The following is a 22928-nucleotide window of genomic DNA, read 5'->3' on the forward strand; positions in this document are numbered from 1 at the left end:
ACCAGGACCTGACTTCATCAAGATCTGACATTCAAGGGCTTCCCTGGTGGCGCAGTGGTTGAGAGTCCGCCTGCTGATGAAGGGGACACGGGTTCGTGTCCCGGTCTGGGAGGATCCCACATGCCGCGGAGCGGCTGGGCCCGTGAGCCATGGCTGCTGAGCCTGCGCGTCCGGAGCCTGTGCTCCGCAACGGGAGAGGCCACTACAGTTAGAGGCCCGCGTACCGCAAAGAAAAAAAAAAAAAAAAAAATCTGACATTCAAGACATGGAGGCATAAGGGAAGTGGTAGGAACCTAAAGGTTCTTTATTGATTTGTTTGTTAAGCAGTTTCGCAGAAGGCAGCTCAGGTATGCAAGTCAGGTGCAGAGACGCAAAGGCTCCTTGACATTCTCTTTGGGGCTGAGCTCATCAGCCAGGACCAGTAGGTCGGTCACCAGGGCATCCAGCAGCCCATAGACCTGGAAGAATGGGATGAACATCACAGGCAAAGGTTCACTCTCTGGAAAGCACCTGCACAAGGGAGCATCCCCCATGCTGCGAGATGGATGGACACATCTATACAAGAGGGACAGCTGGAGAGGGGGACAACTAAAGTTGTGTAGATAAAACTAAATTTTCTGTAGGACTTTTGTTTTTGCAAATAGATTTTTTTTTTTTTTTTTTTTTTTTTTTTTTTTTTTTGCTGCTTTGGGTCTTTATTGCTGCACAAGGGCTTTCCCTAGTTGCAGCGAGCAGGGGCTACTCTTCGTTGCAGTGCATGGGCTTCTCATCGCGGTGGCTTCTCTTGTTGCAGCGCACGGGCTCTAGGTGCACAGGCTTCAGTAGGTGCAGCACATGGGCTCAGTAGTTGCAGCACGCAGGCCCTAGAGCATGTGGGCTTCAGTAGTTGTGGCACGTGGGCTCAGTAGTTGTGGCTCACGGGCTCCAGAGTGCAGGCTCAGTAGTGTGGCACACGGGCTTAGTTGCTTTGCGGCATGTGGGATCTTACCAGACCAGGGATCGAACCCGTGTCCCCTGCATTAGCAGGTGGATTCTTAACCACTGTGCCACCAGGGAAGTCCCAGTTTTATTTTTTGAACCAGTCTGGGGCAGTAATCCTGCACTGCCCCTTGGACATATGGGGACATTAGAGCCTAGAGTGGTTAAAGGGGCAATTCCAGGGATGCCCAGGGAGCAGTGCCCATTTAGTCCCTTGGGGTGACCCAATTCTACCCTGGACTCCTGGAGACCAACTTTCCTTCCAGCACGATCACAGATCCACGTACTGAAATGTCTCCAAGACTGTATGTACCCTGTGGTGGAGCTGGACCACACGAGCCTCAGCAAGTTGATTCTTAATTTCAAAAAGCCAAGCAAGAGACTACCCCATGGGTCCTCAGAGCCCTATGATTACTTTTTGACCCCATGGCAATCCACAAATCTCAGTGACGTCAGCAACAGCAAATGGAGCTTCTGATTAAATGCGATCTGAGTGTTAGCACAATGCACAGTACAATCTCGGCTACCCAGCTGTCCACACTAGAGGAAGACAAAGCATTGCCGCTAGACGCCTTGATATATCAAACATGGCTTTGTGGATCTCCCCTCCAAAACCAACAACAATGACAAAGAGCAGAACACAACACATAGGTGAATTCCTAAGGACCTACTGCTTAAGAACACATTTTATAAAGTCTCTCCAGCGTTTCAAAACCCTTACACTTGCTGGAAATTCACTCTACGTAGTGGTCACCCAAGGAACACATCTGCCAAGATGCGCCTAACACAGAGAAGTGGGAGCAGCAGAAAGGAAAAGGCTTCCGCTCTGTCCCCCCTAGAATCTATTTCCAAATGGCAGCCGGAGTGATCTTCTAAAGCATGAGTCGGACCACATCACTCCTCAGTTCAAAACACTGTGTCCTCACAAAGGCCTACAAAGCCCCACATGACCTGCTCCCTCTTGGTGGACTCTCTGCCCTCTGTCCTCCTGGCTCACTCCCTCTTCTACCCACAGCACTCTTCCTAGATGTCAACATGGCCACACTTCCCTTCCCTTCAAGTCTTTGTTTGATGCCACCTTCCAATGAGGCCCACCTACCCCGACCCAGGGCTTCCCCATCCCCCAGCCCTGGTCTCTCTCTTTTTCCCATAGTGCTCATCACCTAACATACCAGAGGTGTTACTTATTCATGAGGTCTGTCTTGAACACTAGGATGCCCTTCACAAGGGCAGCTCTGCTTCCATCACAATGCAGTAGGCACTTATTGTTTGTGGGATAAACAGAATGAATGAGGGAGCCAGGGAGTGGAGGAAGGTATGCAGGGCAGGTGTGAGTGAGGGGAGGGCTGAGTGCCAGGCTCTTGCCCTCACCTCAGTATGCAGCCTCTGGGTGTATTTCTCCATGACCAGGGGATCTATGGGTTCCTGAGACGGGATGATGCTGCCAGGGGCAGGGTCTTCCAAGGAAAGCCTGTCCCGACTTGCAGATTTCATCGGTTTCTTGTCATCCTTTGCTTTGTGCTTCTTGCTGTTTAAATGGTCCTGCTTGGAGAGACAGAGACATGCCCAGCCTTCAGTAGCTCCTGGGGGAGGTCCAGGACTTTCTCAAGAGCAGCTTAGTGGGGAGCAGGGGCATCACGCTGGCGTGACTGCCCACCTTCCGCAGCCCCTCCTATCCCTTCCCCAGCCCGCACCCCCAGGCCCAGACGACGTGCTACCTGCCTCTTTCCCAGGTGGCAGCTTGGCTCCTTTTTTATCATCTTTGTCTTTGATTCCCAACTGCTTCTTTTCTTGAGATGGCCCTTTCCGGTCCTCCTTCCCCAGTCTCCCGGAAGTCACCTTCACTTCTGTGGCAGGAGGTGACTTTCGATCTGAGGAAGGTGAACGGAAGTCAAATGGCCTGTGGCCTAGCTGCCCCCACAGGCAGGAACTGGGAGAGCAACGGGCCCTGGGCCAGCAGTGCTCTAGCTGTTTGAGAGAATCCCCACAGACTGGGAGCAAGGTCCTGGGTCAGGTGCATGACCTTGTGGAACAGGACTGTAGGGCAGGGGTGAGAGGCCCAGGCACCAGTCCCAGCTCCACCATTTCCCTACGTACGGGATGGCAAGTCATCTTGCCTTTCTGGGACTCCACCTGTAAAACGTGGGGACTGAACTAAGGTGATTGTTAGGGTTGTCTCTAGGTCCCAAATTCTGGCAGCTGATAAATAGGTAGCAAGAGGCCTACCCCATGGACCAACCTAACAGAGGTTCCACCAGAAGCGTACAAATGGCTGAGGTGCCACTGCCCCCCGGGCAGAGGGATGGGAAAGACTACGTGGGGGGTGTGGCTGCACAGTGTCTGACCTTGCTCTTCTGGCATGTGCAAGTAGGTGGTCTCCTTCTCAGGCAGGCCCAGCAGAGCCCTCAGCCACAGGGAATGGCTTACTAGGCTGTCAATCACATCTCGCCACAGTTGCAAACTAGAGAGCAAGATATATTGGAGAAAAGCCATCGTCCCTCATTTGCCCTTGAACCTGTAGGGGCCTGGTCCTTACCTTTCAAGACGCTGGTGCCAGGAACTGCCACAGAAGCACCATGCCTCTGTCCAGCCAGCACCCTCACTGGCACCCATGCAAGTGCTGGGATGGGGATCTGGCTTCCCTCGGGTGGTAGCCAAGAAAAAGTGGCCCAAGGATAAGGTTAGATCAGTCTTGAACTAACTCCATCTTGAAACCATGGCTAGAACTGGATCCAGTCCCACTGGAGGGGCTAGACTTGCAAAAGATTTCCAGGACAAGGCTCCTGGGGATGTGTTCTGAGGGCCTTGCAAAAGACCCCCCAGGCCTATCCAAGCAAGTTGCAAACAGGCGATGGGAAGACTGGCGATCAAGTGAGGCTTTTCATGGAATCGGTCCTCTTCTCACTGCCCTCTGCTATCGCCTCTGCTCTCAAGGAGCATTCCTCTGCTCATTGAGAAGGAACAAGGAACGAAGGGGGAAAAGGTCTAGGTGCTTACTCTGCTGTGACTCCTCCCCAGAGGGCAGCTGGCATAGGGAGAGCAGCTGTAGGGGTTGCTGCAGCAGCTGCCAGACCATAGAGTGTGTGCAGCATCTTTCAGCAACCTGATCTCAAAGAGAGCTCAGCCCCCTTGAGTCCTGGGACTGCTTGCCCAGAACCCCTGGCCACATGCCGCAAAGGGGAAGGGATGGGAGCAGCTCTCCTCGTGGCGGTACCTACCACATTTGGTACAGGAAGTCGGACTGCAACGGCCGCGGTTCCTGGCACAGCTCCAGGGCCGCTTTGTTGAGCCTGATTAGGGCGTCTTCTCTCTGGTTCTCCTCAGGGAGTGCCATCACTACCTGGCCGGTCAGAGGTACCATGGGCAACCGTTCTGCCCAGGACACCAGGGGCTCCTGTGTCCTCTAACAGGTGTGGTGTGGTAAGGGCAGGTGGCCAGGAGGGGATGCAGCCATGGAGAGTCTGTCTGGGTGCCTTCTGTGGGAGCCTGGGCCCTCCCTCAGAAATCTGTACCCATGAACCCCTTTCCAAGGTTTGCCAGGGTCAGAGAAGGAGCCCCTCCTGCACCACAGTGGCCTAGGCACCCGAGATAAAGAGAGATGACCAAGAGATTGCTTTCTCTGGGCCCTTAGAAGGTTGGTTAAGGCCCTTAGAAGGCGGCTCCTGAGCTGAGGCAGCTGAGGCCAGAAGCACCGGCACCTGGCTATGCCTGGGCCCTTCTCCACCAACCCCCCCAGGGCTGGGGAGGCACCTTTCTGAAGTCCTCCAGGCAGAGGTTCCACTCTGGTGGGGGAAGGCCGTCCAGCTCCTGGGAGCTCCGGACACCCTGCGGGTCTGGGCTCCCCTCCACCAGGATCTCCTCCGTGATGCTCTTCCGCTGAGAACCCAGACCAGTCTTCTGGGACCCAGCAGGATCTCGGGAGTGCCTGAGGGCCTCACTCTCCTGCCGGGGCGGTTGGGGGTCCAACGTTGGGCTCTTAAGGTGCACAGAAGACCCGAGCTTCATCGAGGCCTCCTCCCCATAGGCTGATGGGGCCGCAGCAGCCTGGGCCCTGGGGCTGAGGTGCTCTTCCTCGCCCAGCCTGGCCTCCTCAGCCTTGGGGGGCAGGATGGTGTACTGGCACCACAGTCTGTGCAGGTTTTGCACCACTTGGTACTGGTAATGCAGCTGCAGCAGAGGCAAGGGAAGACACGTGATGGGGAGGCTGCAACATGGGGGACCCAGAGCCCGAGCCAGCCTGCTTCAGCTTCCCGTTTCCTCGAGAGCGCCGATGGAGGAGGCTGGCAGGAACTGCTGGGCCCAGAGGGGCTCCCCACTTCCCTTCCAACCTAAGCATCTCCAACTTAAAGTTTTTTATACATTTGGGCTTCCAAGGAAGACTGAGTTTGAATTAAGACGTTTTTGAAGCTCTGTTATCACCAAGCATCCACTTACACAAGCTAAGTTATCTTGGGCAAATTACTTAAGCTCCCTGGACCTCAGTTTCTCCCATATAAAATGAGGATATAAATAGTACCCATTGGGCTTCCCTGGTGGCGCAGTGGTTGAGAATCTGCCTGCTAATGCAGGGGACACAGGTTCGAGCCCTGGTCTGGGAGGATCCCACATACCGCGGAGCAACTGGGCCCGTGAGCCACAACTACTGAGCCTGCGCGTCTGGAGCCTGTGCTCCACAACAGGAGAGGCCGCGATAGTGAGAGGCCCGAGCACCGTGACGAAGAGTGGCCCCCGCTCGCCACAACTAGAGAAAGCCCTCGCACAGCAACGAAGACCCAACACAGCCAAAAGTAAATTTAAAAAAAAAAAGTAACAAATGTTCAAGTAAATTGGTGTCTTTAAAAAAAAGAAAAAAATAGTACCCATCTCACAGGACTGCTGTGGAGAAACTGAGCGACTCATGGGAGATGCTAAGAGCAGGTCCTGGCACATCAAAGGGTTTGCTATTACTTTTTCCCAGGGCACGCACGAGGGGCAGGGGCCAGCGCTGGGCCTGTACCCGAGGATTCCTATGGTGGAACAAGTCCTCCTCGGTGAGAGAGGCGTCCACAGGTGGCTGTGCACGCTCCGGGGTCAGGATCCCCCTCAGCAGCTCCTGTAGCGTGCTCTCCACGACGGTGACTGCTTCGTGGGAAGCCAGCTTGTTCTGAGGAAGGGAAGGTGGCATAAGCGGCAGCTCAGGCTTTCAAAACGTGTGTTACACCCTTGGGGCCGCACGGTTTGGGCCCTGTTGAGAACGTGGCTTGGCCACATGGTCAGTGTCCCAGAAACAGTAGAGGGGCATCTTGTGAGAAAGGCTGGTCCTATAGTCAGCAAGTAAAGCAGACATTACATTTGTCAAAATCCCCCTTGTTCACCAGGGACTGAGCCCCAGCTGAAGTGGCTGGCTTGTGTCTGGGGCCACGATGAAAACAAAAGCACAGCTTTCTCCAGAATCCCACAAAGCACAGCACCAGACGGCCAGGCCATGCGACGGACTGGGGCCGGCAGATTCCCAGTTCCCGTTGTGTTTGTACTCCTGGGTGCCGGCCCCACTAGTTAAATTGTTCTCTCTGGTTTTGCCTGGTTTTGAAGTCATGCCAGTTAAATGCAATTCCACTGGACAGTACCAGACGACAGTGAACAGATACAGTACCAGTGCAGAGGGTCATGCGTTGTGTTTGTACTCAGATAAGTACTTCCATGCAGCCTGCATCTTAAGGCCCAGTCTCATTTCTTTCTAATGCAGTAGGACCAAGCACAGTGAAGCTCAAAGCTGCCCTCTCTCTTGCCTGCCCACCCATCTTTTATATCACAAAGCCCCGAGGAGTGTGTTTTGAGCAAGAGTGTGTTTTTGAAAAATTCACCTCTTGGGCTGTGGGAGAAACAAGATCCCTGCAGGCAGAGCCAGGAAGAACTCTAGGTAGGTTAACCTACCTAGTGTCCACAGGGGCCAAGATCCCGGGTCCCTTACCTCCAATGACTTCCTCTCATCCCTAAAAATGTCCTGGGTCAGGGAGACTGCATGGAGATTGACCTGCAGGAGAGCACCTCCTAATAGGGTGGGGTGGGTTCCAAACTCCCAACACTCCCTGAAGATCCCAGCATTCAAAGACTTAAAGAAGAAGGGAAAGTTTCTAGTTTCTCCAGGCAGAATCACACCTGAGAGGGACAGAGAAAGAGGTTTTCACCGAGTAGGAGCCACTGAGCCCCAAGCCTGCATGTATAAAGTTAACTAAGCCCTGGTTAGGGTGACCAACTGTCCCAGCTTGTGTAGGACTGAGAGCTTTCTTGGGATGTGGGACTTTCATTGCTAAAACCGGGAATGTCCCAGGCAAGAGGGACAGGTGGTCATCCCAGCCTCAGGCCTGTGCATATGGGTAACTGAACATCTAGAATGCTTCCGCTCCCCACTGTGTTCTGCCTCCCACAGGTGGCTCACCCCCCTGTGTTCTCAAGCGTTCCACCGTTCCCCCAGCTGACAGGAACAGTCAGGCGACAACACACTTCACAGGATGGGAGGGACAGGCGGGAAGAGGGGCTCACACTTGCAAGAGCTGGGCATTAGCTAGACTTCGGCTGCAGGAGAGGTGAGCGGGGCGGCTTCTCCCTGGTACCTTCCCGATTGTTGAAGTAAAACCGCTGCATTCTGTTCCTCTTCAGGTCTTGGAAAGAGTCCAGCTGGGACCTCCGCCGCCAGTCATACCAAATGGCCACCGTGCCATTATTGACCACGGTCAGTTCTGAAGATGCTTTCTCCCCTTCTAGAGTTTCAAAGGTCAAGCGGACAGCAATTCCAATGTGCCTCTGGGGAGAGAAGAGGCATGAGAGATGTCTCTGTGGGAGGTCCTGGCCTAGAGTGACCAATTCAGCCTGGTTTGCCGGGACTTTTCCGAGTTTGGCACTGGAAGTCTCCTGGGCCTGGCTGCTCTCAAACAGATAGGTATCATACCCCAAAAGTGGCTGTCCCTGCCATCAGCAGTAAGGAGAGGAGCTAAAACAGATTTTTAAAAACATTTCTGTTCCTTAGCATCTGAAGAATATTTTAGAACCTTCTTAAAGCCATACCTGTTTGAGAAGGTTTGCTTCTTTACATGTTTGGGACTAGGTACAAACTGGGTGGCTTGTGACACTCTCCTTTCAGCCTTGTGACACTCTCTTTCCAGCCTTGTGACTTTATTCTGGCTCAAATTAGCATTGCTGTTACCATTTTCAGACACATACTGAAAGCATGACCAGATAAAAACTCAAACAGGAGACCGTGCAGGCTCCTTGTGACTGTTGCAGTCACCCTGGGACTGCCCCATGAGGGAGGCCCTTCCAGCAGGTGGGTGAGGGTGAAGGCAGTTTTACCTTGTCCTCTGGGTTACTGCCTCGGATCCAGCAAGCTGGCTTCCCACAGAACAGCAGAGAAGGGCCAAGAATAGGCATAGGGACCACATCAGGGCAATTGGCCAATAAGTCTCTGTAAGAAAAAGCAATGACTTATAAACCGAGTCTGCCACAGTCTTGCCACATGGAGCCCACGGAAACGGTTGCCAGAAAATCTGGAGATGTGCCTGACTCTGCCCTCCGGTGGAGCATCATCGGCTCCATCCTGCTCCGTTCCTGTAGTGGGAGGTTCTTGGACATAAAGAGACTCTTCATGCAGAGCCGCTCAGCACTGGGAGAGTCTGGAGGGGCCCCATTTATGAGCAAAGGAATGTCTAGGAAATCTCCACTAGGAGTTGGTTGCTGGAAGAGAACAGATGGCAACAGTAAAGCGAGCACAGGTGTTCCTTCGAATCGGCTAGAGGAGGGGGTGACAGCCACTAGCGAGAGGCTGGGATGGAGGCACCCTGATTTCAGGGAGGGAAGCTTGCCCTACAATACTTGAAGGTGCTGGGGAAGCCACACTCTCCAACCGCTCTCCCTAGGGCCCAGCCCCAACTCACAAGTGCACTGTGTCTTCAGAGGAGCTTTCCTGGCTCCTTTCAAACACTGAATAGTCTTCCACCATAACAGTGGAGAAAGGCCGCCCTTTGCCCACCACCTCCAGGCCATCAATATCCTCAGAGAGACAGAGAAAGGAAAGGTTAGCTGACTGAAGACAGGCACCACCCTGAGGGGCTTCAGACTAGGCACAGACTACCAACCTGCTGGCTAAAATCCAGCTCCGCCATGATGCTCTGTAGTTCCTTGCGTCGGTAGATCAGAAATAGACTCCGATCCCAGGTGTAGCGGTACCAAGCATCCTTCTGGGCTGGCAATCCTAGAGCAGGGTCCAAGGACCCTCAGCACAGGCTGCTGCCACGCCCCCTTCCCCAACCACTTTCAAGGGCTCTGAGAGTGCCCATCCCAGCACCATTTCTGAAAGAGCTGAAAACACAGCTTCTCTGTGAGCTGGGCTCCCCTCCTTCTGGTCCCACACCTACTGCCTCAGCAGCCCTGCACAGGACTCCTGCAAAATTAGCTTCCAAACCGTCAAATCTTTGGATTATAATAAAAGGAACAATAGCAGCTACCTTTTATTGAGTGTTTAACAATGGGCCAGAACCTCTTAATACACATCACGTCTCATTTAACCCTCTCACAACCCCATGAGTATTTTACAGATTGGGAAACTGAGGACCAGAACGGTTAAATAACTCGCTGGTGTTCACAAACTCAACACAGCTGGGATCTGAACCCAGACAGTCTGGCAGCCTTTAAAGTAGTGCTGCCCATTAGAAATATGATGCAAACCACAAATGCAAGCCATGTATATGCAATTTAAAATTTTCCAGATGCCATGTTTAAAAAGATAAAAAAAAAACAAAGATGGACTTAATTTTAATAATACAGTTTAACCCAACATATTAAAAATCTTATTTCAACATGTAATCAATACAAAAATTATTAATAAAATCTATTTTTTCGGGGCTTCCCTGGTGGCGCAGTGGTTGAGAGTCCGCCTGCCGATGCAGGGGACACGGGTTCGTGCCCCGGTCCAGGAGGATCCCACGTGCCGCGGGGCGGCTGGGCCCGTGAGCCATGGCCGCTGAGCCTGCGCGTCCGGAGCCTGTGCTCCCAACGGGAGAGGCCACGACAGTGAGAGGCCCGCGTACCGCAAAAAAAAATCTATTTTTTCGAACTGATCTTCGAAACCCAGTGCAACGCTTACACTTACAGCACATCTCAGTTCAGACCGGCCACATTCCGGGTGCTCAGCAGCCACGGTGGCTCAGCTGCAGTAAGGACAGCACCGCCCTAGAGCCCAGGCTTCTGCCTGTTCCTCCCACCACTGCTACCGTGGTCTTACTGAAGAGAGGACTGAACCTCCACAGCAGAGCACTGATCTTTCCCCCCAGCCAGTCACATTTACAGCCCGCTCCTCACCCATCTCCACCTGGATGGAGCGGGGCTTCCTGACGTGAGTGATTGGTTCCACGAGGCCACGCTGAGTTTTTGTCTTCGTCATTACCAGACCCATCATTTCATCTCCCAAGTATTCTGGTTGACCCCAGAACCCACTGGTCAATTCACAGCCCTGGTGATGGAGGACAGATGAGTCAGACCACCTGAGCACCTTGGAGAGAGGCTGGTGGGGAGCCTGGGAAGACAAGAGCTCCACAGACTACAGATGCTCCCTCTGGGGGATTCGCACTGCCCTGCCTGAGAACAGGAGAGAAGCACCCGCTTTCTTATTTCCAGGCTGCCCTGTTGTACATTTACCTGGCTCCAGCCAAGGCGGGTTGTTCCAGGTACTGACATACCAGAAGACAACATGGCACCCTGGGGCGACTGAAAGGTGGAGCCTCAGCTTTTAGGAGACAACACTAAGACGAAGACTATTCTGATAACTTAGTGCCAGTGGTATCTTTCTCCTCAAACTGACTAACAGTGACCACCACAGGCCGAATTACTTACCTGGCCAGTCCCTGAACGATCAGTAATAGGACCAATAATAGAATTTAGTAAAGACCTTGAGGGCTTAACAATGCTTTGCACTGGATAGATTTTTTTTTGTCCCCAGCTGTCCAGACCCCTCCCACAGGGTACCTGGGAATGCTGTCCTTACCTTCCCATCAGGCCGTGTTGGCAGTGTTCGGTCAAGGAGCTCCCGTTCCTCCTGGATCTTTCTGTAGGTCTCCCCCGTGTGCATCAGCAGCTCGCCAACTGGCTTCTTCAGCCGTTCTAGCAAGAGAGCCAAGAATGCAGTCCCACCACCAAATCAGAACAAACAGGGGCCCGAGCTCTCTGCACTGATCAGCTCCAGCCACTGGGCTGATTTCACGACCCACTAAGAGCAAGAAGCACTTGGGAGTACTCAGCACAAACGTGATCAGCCTGAATCCAGGTTCTGGAGGTGAAGGGAGAGAAAAAACACAGCAGCAGAGCCTTGATGCCATGTGAGGCCAGGCAGGAGCCCTGTCCGCTCTGCTCACCACTGAGGGTTTCCTGCTGCTTCTTCCGAAGGGCTATGTGGCGCTGCCAGTTTTTCAGAAAGTTGTGCTGAAGAGGTGGGGCCCAGGGAGGATGTGCCTTCTCTTCTTTTGGGGCTTCCTGCTTCGGCTCTTCTTTAGCTGAGATGAGGGTCATCAGACAGGGTGGGGTGTGGATCAGCTCAGCCAGCTGAAAAGAGCAACGTGAGTATGGAGGGCAGGGGAAGGCGCTGAACCGGGGCGGTGCAGACTTCCCAGGCCTACATCCCTGCTGTCCTCCTGCTCTGCTGAGTCCCTCCTTTCCAGGACCCCAAGGTAGCAAGTGACAGAAAGCAAATCGCAGAACAAGGGGGGCTTGGAAGCTGCTGTCAGACCCCTCTCGCCTAGAATGGGAACGCTTGTTCTAAGATTGTGGTCAATGTCCTTTAATGTGTCTGTCCTCCTCATGGCTGGTGTTGACACCCTCACCTGCTGCACGACTGAGCCATTTTTATTGGACCCCAGGCCTCTTAGCACCTGAGCAATCAGAGATTCTTTGCCTGGAACCAGAGAATTAAAGAAACTGCAAGACAGACGGACTCTCCATGTGTCCCTGGGAGCTGTGGGGAGCCACCTTCCTGCACCATGTGGACTGAGGAGAGCAGGCCAGTCTTTCGAGAAGGGGAGATAAAGCCGGGGCACAGAGGAGCAGAGGGCAACGGCGGGGCGTGGGCCCAGTCTGATGGGAGCCAGGCACACTCTTGCCTTGGGGTTCCTCAAGGCACTTCTGTTTCCTTATAGTGAATTCCTGACTTCAGCTGAAGCTAGCTTATGTTGGCTTCATTATTTGGGGGGAAGGGTCACTTATCACCTCAGATTCTGGGGCCCAGAGCCTGGACTCTCTCTGTAACTCCAGTCCTGCTGGACTCTGCCAGGTGGTAAGACCGCAACGACATCAGTGACTTCTGTCCCCCAGGCAGCTCTGTACAAACGAACCTGGGTGTTCCCTCGAGCAACTGCAATTCTCTTAAAGTCCTGGAGACTCCCCAAGATGTGGTGGGGCAGGATCTGGTCACTGCCATAGAGGGTGTCACCTGGCCCTGGGGATAAACGATTCAAGCTACTCTCTCATGAGCACCCGGCATTCTCTCCAGGATGACCCATGAATTCAGATGCCAGGGCCAAGGCTGGGCATACCAGAGTAGTCCAGGGGCTTCATGGCTGCATCTGGAGTAGCAGGATGTGCTGCTAAGTGGCAGACCTTCTTTCTATGATCCTTGGGTTTGAGTTTACGGATGATAAGTTTCTGGGTAATTGCAGGTTTATCTTCTGTTTCAATAAGGCGAGGAATATGTTGCTAAAAAGAAATAAAACGAGGAGATTCCGCATGAGATCAGGAGGAGGAAAAACACCACCCTTCTCCTCTGTCCTAATTCTTGGTGGAATTCCTGAAGGCGGCCAAATCTGTTTCTCTAGATCTCTAGATCTGTCCATATGTTCTGTGGAGGAAATGCCTGTGCAACAGCTATGAGGCTTAGTAACATCCTGGAAAAAAAAATAACATCTCATGCCTCCAGATAGTTCAGGTGAGAAGTGGCTGACTCTCCCAGGGAAAGCAGGGGGTTATCCACATCTGTAACTTTGCTTCTTAAACTCACTGTCCCTTATGTGAAATGGGGATGGCAGCACTTGCCTCTATGGGATGCAAATCACTTCATTCTCTCTTCCCTGTGGTTCTACATGAATCTTAGAAATGTTAAACAAACATGGTAAATTCCTTTAGATGCAAAAGTGAACAGATTTATGTTTGATGGATTTTTCCATGGAATTGGACACTCCCTCTGAGTAGGGAGGCAGTGGACAGACAATGGTTGCAGTTCTAGACAGCCCAGGTGGCAAGGAGAGGTTCCTGCAGGAAGGGATCCCTGGACTTCATCCTTACCTTCCTCAAGTCTTCCTTCTTAATGGCTAAGGCAAGAATGTCATCTCCTTGTAGGACACTGCTAACAGGTTCAGGTTCTTCCTGAATGGGGGGTGTGGGCTGTTCAGGTACCTTTGCCCGCTTCTTTTCTGAAGAGGAGCAAAGTTCAAGTGCTTAGAAATAGATATATATTAGACTTCATGGTGGGGGTGCAAAGCTAGCCACCTGGATGGACGGCAGAGGCTGCCAAGGTGGCCTGGGCAGCACTTTGCTGGGGTGACAGGAGTTCTCTCTTGTAGGTACCCCCCGCCACCACAGTGACCGAGGCTTCTGTAGCTGGAACTGAGATCAGAAGACGTTCCATTCCAGGCTGTGCTACTTATAAGCTGGACAACCTTGGGTACATCACTTAACCTCTCTTGGTCTCAGTCCTCTCTTTTGTAAAAAGAGGACACTGGACTAAATCAGTGGTTCCCAAATATTAGTCAGGTGTCTGTCTCAGAATCTCCTGGGGGTTTTACAAATACAGCTTCCTGGCTCCTGTGCTTTTAAAACTCCCTAGGTGGCTCTGATGCACAGTGCTTTGGGACAACTGGATGAGATGCCTTCTTACCCTCCCATCCATTCTTCTGGGTGAAGGCACTGAGTTTCCTAAGACACTGATGAAAATTCAGATGCTCTGGGGAAAGCAGAACGTTCACCACTGACCATTTACTTCACATTCTTCATTTGACAAATACTGTTTAAGCATCTGCTACATGTCAGGCACCGTGCTAGGTTTTGAGGATATAAGGCAAAGCCTTAGGCTTCAAAGAGCACGTGCCCATGGGAGACAAGACTGTCAAACAGACTGAAGGGTGACTATGGGAGCATCCAGGGGACCCCAGTCTGGTGTGTGGGGTGGTCAGGGAGGGCTTCCTAAGGAGGAATTAGACTGAGAGCTGAAGGATGAAGAGAGACAACGGAAAGAGAATGGAGAACAGGAATTCCAAAGGGCATAGCATGAAGAGGCCTAGAGGCAAGAGAGAATGGAGCACCTGCCTGGAACTCAAAGCATGTGTTTTAAAATAGCTGGAGTGCAGCGAGGTGGGAGGCAGGAAGCAGCGTCTAGAGAGAAAAGTAGGAGCCATATCACTAAGAGCTTAGTGAGCCGTGTAAAGGACGTCAGTTTTTAGCCTGTGGACCATGACATGGCAAAGAACGGGTTAGGGGGTGCAAGACTGAGCGCAAGATCATTGAGGAGTCTGCTGTGGTGGTGAACTGGTTGGCAAAAGCAGCTCATGGGCCTGGAGGAAAGTGGAGCCATCTGAGCCTGTATCTTCCATGCGCCATGCCAGAGCACGGTATGGAGAACGCATGGGGCGGAAGCAAGTTTCTTCCCAACGAGGGCACATTCCCTGCTTTCCTTCCACAGAGGTGGGTTAACAGTTTCAAATGCATCTCGTTCCTCTGGCTGGTATCCTCCTGTCTGCTGCCCTCTGGTTCAGAAAGCTTTGATATAAGGCCCTACACAAAATAATCAAGAGAAAACCTAAGCACTGTCTTTAATGACTTTAAAACACAACTTGGTTTTGTCCACTGTTTCTCACAGTATTCTAATTTTTAAGAAGCAATATCATTAAAACATCAACGCAGGTGTTCTGGTTACCAAAATCAAACTATTTTTTAGAAAATGCCCACATACTCAGTGGCAAAAAAAAAACAAAACCCAAGCCAGAATCATTCTAAACATAACTCTAGGGACTTCCCTGGTGGCTCAGTGGTTAACAATCTGCCTGCCAATGCAGGGGACACAGGTTCGAGCCCTGGTCTGGGAAGATCCTACATGCAGCAAAGCAACTAAGCCCGTGCACCACAACTACTGAGCCTGCGCTCTAGAGCCCGTGTGCCACAACTACGGAGCCCGTGTGCCACAACTACCGAAGCCTGCGCACCTAGAGCCCGTGCTCTGCAACAAGAGAAGCCACCACACCAGAACGAAGAGTAGCCTCCGCTCGCCGCAACTGGAAAAAGCCCGCGCGCAGCAACAAAGACCCAACGCAGCCATAGATAAATAAATAAATAAAATTTAAAAATAAAATAAACATAACTCTAAATTTCGCTATCGGCCAGAGTCCACCTCCTCAGCAATGGGGTCAGAGGAAACTCAGAAGCGTCTACCAGTCAAGCCACATGGCCCTGTGCACACAAACACACATGGGGCTAGATGGCTTGACAGCGAGTTCTGGTCCCATCCTCGCCATTTGTGGAGATGCAGACTTAGGTTTTGATCTCTACTTCCCCTCTCCCTTCTACACAGTCACCAAAGTGCGTGGGAGCCCAAGAAAGAATTGGTACTGGTTGAAGGTTCCCTTTTATAGATAGTTTGGTATTATTTATATTCTCCAGGAGATTTGCTTCCTCTGTGGTGTAACTACACATAATTACCACGTGTAAATTTATAAACCTTCAACATTGCTGAAGACTTCTGAAACAGTCAGTGAAACTCTGGTCTGAGGTTTTTCTAAGATGGTTATATCTTCAATGTAGTGCAATACATGCTCTGCTACTGTATAGTCAGAGAATGGTGCGTTCTAGTTAATATTCATAGAAAGGATATATACATTTTAAACTTCAGTTCACCCTACAGAATGTGCATATTTACCAAGTACCTTCTATGTAGTATAAATTACAGAGAAAATGGTATAAAACGTTAAGATATGGCTCCTTCTCTTGAGGAACTGAAAGATGCAGCAGACACTAACACACACCAATCATAACCTAAGAACCTAAATTAGTGGCACAGACAATAGCTTTGGTTACACATCAAAGAAGGAACAGATGGATGTATATCATAAAGTTAGGGCTCTAAGGAAAGGTTCAGAAGAGCAGCTGCAGGGGTCAGAGGCAGCTTCACCAGTTAAGTTAGACCTTGAAGGACCAGAAGGCCTCGCACAGGCAGAATAGCAAACAGAGGTGTTCCAGGTAAGATCACGATCAGGGCAAAGGTGGAGGCAGGGCTGAGTATGGCATACGTGAGGCACAGTGACACAGAAGGCCTATAGAGGAGGTGGGGGTGATAGTGGGGATGAGAGGAAAACCAGGGCATCATGGCTTTGTAAACTAAGTCTGAAGCATCTGATCTTCCTCGTTCGGCAAGAAGGTTTGGTTCAGAAGAGTGAGCTGATGAAAGCTGCTTTTCAGAGTGACTCATCCTATGAGGGTAAGCCAGGTGCCCAGGAGGGGCAGAGACAAGTTGGGGAGGCCAGGCAGGAAGGATGATTCTGTGGGGGTCATTTCAGGGCCTGTGGGAGGTTTCCACAGGTCAAAGTATGTCTCACTACTGAACCTGTACAGGGCCAGCTATTTCCAGTTCTTTGGTCTGGAAACCCAAGCTGAGTGGGGTTCCTGGTGAGCCACACAGCTGGCACTTTGCCCTTGTCCCGACAGCTGTGAGGGGGTCAGAGACCAGCCCCCTTGCATGAGGCAGTCAGATGACACCTCTGCTGGAGCTAGCCCAGGAAGCTAGAAGCAAGGTGCTCAGGTAGGGTGGGAGGGACAGGGTTGGCAAAGGGGGAGGGGGGAGCTACGGAGGGAGAAGAAACCTGGACTCTACTTTTTCTGCTTCTTGTTTCATCTAAACGTTATTCTTTATTAGTGTTAATTAAGGTCTTCAGGAAATTCTGACCTCACAGTTGCACCGGGGGAACCAAGGGAGGGGCTGTCCCTACCTGGGCTGAGCTTTAACTGATGGTGGAGAGGGATCTGGTACTGCTGGGAGTCTTCCCAGTTTCTTAGCAACGACAGCAGGGAGAAACCTAGGAGTCAAAGGGCTCAGGTCCCTAAACTGGTTTAAAGTCACAATATTTGCTTGCCTTTTTGCTATAATTCAGAATTTTTGGAGAAACACAGCAAAAGATTACAGTTGTTGATTAACTTTATTATACTGGGGGGGGGGAGGCAGTATTGCCTACTACACTAGAAGCTTCCCCCAAGATATTTAGGAGGAAAAAGGTACCTTGCATGCTTCTTTCTTTCTTCACCTTAATGCATGTTCTTAAATGAAAGGCTATTTATTTATTTATTTTTAATTTATTGTTTCTGATTTTTTTTTTTAATTTAAAAAAAATTTTCACTGAGTATAGTGGATTCACAGTGTTGTGTTAGTTTCAGGTGTACAACACAGTGATTCAGTTATACACACATATATAATTTATTCTTTTTCAGATTCTTTTTCCTTATAGTTGATTACAAAATACTGAGTATAGTTCCCCGTACTATACAGTAGGTTCAAGGGCTATTGAACAAACTAAATTTCCTCTTATTAAAAATAAATATGCAATGAAAAAAAATCTTTCCTTGATTTGTTTACAGCAGAAAGTTCAAATCTGGTAAGATCCCCAGAAACTAGGTAAGCAGGAGGCAGTACCTAGGAAAGCCCTTGATTGCCCTTGGGAAAGAAGACCAGCTATTTTTCTCTTTCTTTCTTTCTTAACTGTTAAAAATTATATCTTGAAAGAGCATCTCAATGTAGCCTACATTGGACTTTTATACTATGAAGAAGCATTAAATAAAGGCATTCTTTCCAGGCCTCCCAGGGAACCCTACTGTCTCCAGGCCTGCCCCCTCCTCACACTGAGCTCACACCACAATCTTAGGCTGGGTCTCCCCAAGGCCTGCAACGGCATGCCGACTTTCTGACCTAGCATGTAAAGCCAGTTTGTGGTCCGGTCCCTAATCACCTGTGCAGTCCCCTCTGGCTCCTTTCCCCCTTCTCCACACTCACCACCTCTGCCCTGGCCATCAATGTCACAGTTCCCTGCCTCAGCTGACGCTGCTCCCTAGACTTGGAGAAGCAAATCGCTTTTTTTTTTGACTAGCCATACATGTCATCCTCTTCAGAAAACTATCCCCCCTAACTCCACCATCCAAGGCTTGGGTCAGGTGCTCTGATCCCCCTTAATAGCTATGGGATCCTATATCACAGCCTTTATACTTGATCGGTTTCGCCTCCTCCGTTTCCTGAGGTCTGGGGTCCCACAGTTACCACCGATAGCGTTGTTGCCCAGCACAGTGCCCACACACAGGTATAGGGCACGCCTTGTCCCGTACCCCATTCCCGCGTGATCTTTACCTCCATCCTGGTGTCACCCCCATCCTCCAGGCCCCGTGTCGTGAATCCCAAGAACCCCTGCCCCTGTCTGGCTTTCCTGAGCTCCCAAGGCAGCCAGCGCCAACCTTTCACGCTCTCTGGGGCCTCCAAGAATCTGTTTGTAGGTATTCTAAGGCGGGACTCCTTCTTTAGAGACTTCATGGTGCCGCCCGGGCTGTGAGCGTGGCCCTGCGCCGCCGGGACCCGGAAAAACCGGGTTGTGCGGCAGCTCCCGCGACCCTGCGCGCGCCCGCCCAACAGAGGCCTCCCGGGCGTCCATAGCAACCAGCGCCCCGAGCGGGGGCGCGCACCCACCGAACAACTTGGGCGGAGACTGCTTGGAAACCACCTTTGTCATTTTGCCGCGCCCACGCGCCAGCCGCCGGCCGCTCTTCTGGCGCTGACCCTGAAAACGCCCCAGACCCGAATCGTGACGTCACAGGAGGCGCCGGCGGGCGCCGACACGTCAGTAGCCAGGCGGGTGGGGCGGAGCCAGGCGGGGAAGGGGGCGGGGCGGAGCCAGGCGGGGCGGAGCCAGGCGGGGAAGGGGCGGAGCCAGGCGGGGAAGGGGCGGAGCCAGGCGGGGAAGGGGCGGGGGAGGGGCGGGGGAGAGAAACGGAGGAAGCAAGTAGGGGCTCCGCGACCCTCTCGGCCGTTTCCCGCTTCTCCCGACGCCCACCACGGCCTGCAGCCCGGCTCCCGCTGTCCCTCGGCCCCTCCGCACAGCCACCACGGGATCGAGCCTTTCACGCGGTGCGGAAAACCCCTGATTCCCCCCATGGACTTCAGTTGCCCGGTGGCCCCTGCTTGTCCCCTACACGGGCCGGGTGAGCTGCCCCGCCCACCAGTTCCCAGACGAGCCAAGCTTTTACCCCGACTTGGGGACTTGGGGCCTTCTCACGCTGTCTGTTTCAGTCCTTGGAGATGCCGCCCTTGAGCCCCAATTTAAAGTAGCCTTCTAGGGCTTCCCTGGTGGCGCAGTGGTTGAGAATCTGCCTGCCAATGCAGGGGACACGGGTTCGAGCCCTGGTCTGGGAAGATCGCACATGCCATGGAGCAACTGGGCCCGTGAGCCACAATTACTGAGCCTGCGCGTCTGGAGCCTGTGCTCCGCAACAACAGAGGCCGCAATGGTGAGAGGCCTGCGCACCGCGATGAGGAGTGACCCCCACTTGCCACGACTGGAGAAAGCCCTCGCACAGAAACGAAGACCCAACACAGCCATAAATAAATAAATAAATAAATACATTGTGTATAAAAAATAAAAAAATAAAAATAAAAAAATAAAGTAGCCTTCTTGGGCTTCCCTGGTGGTGCAGTGGTTAAGAATCCGCCTGACAATGCGGGGCACACGGGTTGGAGCCCTGGTCCCGGAAGATTCCACATGCCGCGGAGCAACTAAGCCCGTGTGCCACAACTAGTGAAGCCCACGCGCTTAGAGCCTGTGCTCTGCAGTAAGAGAAGCCACTGCAATGAGAAGCCCGCGCACCGCAACGAAGAGTAGCCCTGCTCGCTGCAACTAGAGAAAGCCCACAACTGGCAACGAAGACCCAATGCAGCCAAAAATAAATAATAATAAATAAAATAAATATTAAAAAAATCTTAAAACAAATAAAGTAGCCTTCTCTGTTATCTCAGCCTTATAAATGCACCCAGTATATTTTTTTTCCAGTCCTAACGCATTCTGGAATTATTACGTTTGTTTAAGTGGTTGGCTGCTGTCAAGCTCTCTGAGAGAATATAAACGCTGTGAGAGCAGGGCTGGCTTGTCCTTTGTCCCCATCCCAACTCAAAGTTTAGCACATAGCAGCGGCTCAGAAACTGTGTGCGGAATAATGAAGGGGCTCTAGAGTGGGACAGAACTGGATTCCAGTGTCAGCTTTCACTGTTTCCTAGCTGTGTGTTCTTGGGCCAGTCCCTTGACCTCTCTGAGCTACAGTTTTCTCATGTAAAATGGAGGTCATAATGCCTCCCACACAGGGCCACTGTAAGGGTTAACTGAGAGTATGCATTTAAACTACCCAACACAGTACCCTCCATAAACTGTAGGGACGTCTCAGTCAATTCTCAAAATCATGCCAGGGTTGGAGAGATGGTCTGTGTACCCATTTTACAGATGGAGAAACTGAGCTCCACCAAGGAAGAGGATATAGAGTCCGTTGACTAACCAGAAGCACAATTTGAACCTGGTTCTCCCAAGTCCAAGGCCAGGGCTCTTTGGACCCTGTCTCCTGGGACATTTCTGAGCTTTGCTGCAGTATACCCCAGAGGAGGAGCTAGGGAGGATGCCAGTAGGGCTGTTCACTCCCTGGGTTCCCTCTGTGTTCTCCACTACTGGGCCTCTCCCAGGGTCATAGCCCCTTCTCCATGCTCCTCTAGACCTTCCCTCCTCTTATGATTGACACATCCTCCATGACCAGCCCCTCCTCTCCTGCTCTCAGTGACCTAGGCACCAACCTCCTTCCACCCTCCAGGGAGTCCCCAGTTCAGTTCACTTCACGAACATTTACTGAACGTTTATGATACTCCAGGCTGGGGACTGTGTCATCTGGGCCCTCCAGGAAGCAGACACAGATGGAGATAGGAGTGCAAGAGGTTTATTGTGAGGAGGGTGGGGGAGGAAGCAGGACCAGGCTGGGAGAGCCTTCGACTGTGTTGCAGATCTGACAAAGTCTTGGCCAACCCAGTGTGGACATCTGGGAAAAGAATGTTCATTCAGAGGTTGTCAGCTAACTGCCCTCCTTGCAGGCGAACAGCAAGCCCTTTCTTGAAGGGAGATGGGACCAGTTCACATCCATGGCTGCCACTGGAACTCTGAGATATGGAGGAAAGTAAACATCTCCTCTTGTTCTTAGGAGCTTAGGGTCCACTCTAGCGAACAAGACAAACACTCATGAAACTCTCATCCATGCACTCAGCTTCCGGAAGGTCTTGGAACTTTGGGAAGTTACACTGGCTGGGAGTGGGAGAGAGGCCTGGGGGCTGTTCAGGGAGGGTACAGTGTAGGTTAAAGGACAAGGGAAGAAGGGAGCAGGAGAGGGGCGTGGTCAGGCAGGTACACAACCTGGCAGGGCTCTGCCACCAGCCCCTGAGTGACCTTGGGCAGGTGCCTCCCCTTTCTGTGTCTCCATATCACCATCCTCATCATGAAGTTATTGGACCAGATCTGAGCTGGTTAACCTTTTGAGAATCTGATGAAAGCTAGGAAACTTCTCCCCAGAAACGTACATTTGATTTTTTTAAAAAATTGTGGTAAAATACACGTAACATAAAATTCACCATTTAATGAACACAATTCAGTGGCACTTAGTACATTCACGATGTCGTGTAACCATCACCATTTTCTAGTTCCAGAACTTTTTCCTCATCCCAAAAGAAACCCTGTATCCAGTCACTCCCCATTCCTCCCCACCCCTCAGCCCCTAGCAACCACTTATTTACTTTTCTGTCTTTTTTGATTTGCCTATTCTGGAAATTTCCTATAAATGGAATGGTACAATATTTGGCCTTTTGTGTCTGACTACTTTTACTAGGTATAATGTAAAGGTTCATCAATGTTGTGGCCCATGTCAGTAGTTCATTCCCTTTTATGGTTGGACAACATTTCATTGTACAGGTTATACCATATTTTGTTTATTCATTCATCTGCACATTTGGTTTTGCATATGATTTTGCACACAGTTCCAGGGATTCCCTGAAGTTCACTCGCGTGGCCCTGGTGTGGGGTGGGCTGAGTTCAGGGTGCCTTAGAAAAAGAGCTGGGCCATCTGAAGGTGGGTTTCCAACTCTAATGTATGTGCTCATGGGCTAGGGATAAATCACAATTTGGGAAAGGCAGGATGTAAGTGCTAGGTGAGCCTTCTTAGGGGAGTAGCATTTGAGGCGGGCCGCTAAAGACAAGAGTTCAACAGGCAGGTCGGGCGGCAGTCACTCCACATGAGGACACAGCAGGAGCCAATTCCAGAGGGGATAAAGCACAAGTTCAGGGGACAGTGTCATTTAGCCACTGCAGTCTCCTTCTAGCACGGCAGCTCTGAGTAATCTCCTCAAGCCCGGAGAGGATGAGGTGGCTGGTTTGATAGAGGACATGACATCAATTATTGCTTCCTGTCTCTGTTTATTTCCACGCAGCCAGGTGCCAGGCCTGTGGGCAGCTACTCTTTGCAGAGGCTAAACAGCCTCCCTAAATAGAAAGTGTGTTTCTTCCACAGGCTGCATCATCCCTTTCCAGGGACAGCCACCCTCCCAAAGCCTGAGGCTGCAGCAGTCTGTCTGAAGACCCTTGCATCTAGCTCACCCCCATCAGGTCTGGCTCCAGCCTCCTAGTCCATCCTAAAGCTTCTGTCTTACCTCCACATACACGCCTGTCCCTGTCCCCTATCATCTGCATCGGCCCCCTCCTTACATCTGGCCTTCCCCCCACACAGCTGGCTCACTCTCCACATCTGTCTCATTCCCCTTAAAATATGGCTGCCCCCTTGAACGACTCATCACACCACTCCCCTTCTTAGTAGAAACTTGCTCAGCTAACATGCAGCAG

At 51.6% G+C, this 22928-nt stretch overlaps 1 protein-coding gene across 1 annotated transcript; it reads right to left on the minus strand.

The window, feature by feature from the left end:
- Positions 1–356: 356 nt before the first annotated feature.
- MYCBPAP (MYCBP associated protein) lies at positions 357–18556 on the minus strand. The gene is made up of 19 exons (XM_007465055.1): positions 18475–18556; positions 13279–13406; positions 12534–12693; positions 12333–12436; positions 11361–11547; positions 10994–11109; positions 10312–10462; positions 9090–9205; positions 8889–9004; positions 8308–8419; positions 7572–7761; positions 6929–7116; positions 5975–6121; positions 4729–5145; positions 4197–4318; positions 3324–3439; positions 2701–2849; positions 2350–2520; positions 357–458 (listed from the first exon to the last, which is right to left on the minus strand). The coding sequence occupies exons 1-19, from the start codon at positions 18548–18550 to the stop codon at positions 357–359; spliced, it is 2868 nt and encodes a 955-aa protein (XP_007465117.1). The 5' UTR covers positions 18551–18556.
- Between the last annotated feature and the right edge of the window lie 4372 nt (positions 18557–22928).

The sequence above is a fragment of the Lipotes vexillifer genome, unplaced genomic scaffold (genome assembly GCF_000442215.2).
Source record: "Lipotes vexillifer unplaced genomic scaffold, Lipotes_vexillifer_v1.1 scaffold591, whole genome shotgun sequence".
In the NCBI taxonomy this organism is placed as follows: Eukaryota; Metazoa; Chordata; class Mammalia; order Artiodactyla; family Lipotidae; genus Lipotes; species Lipotes vexillifer.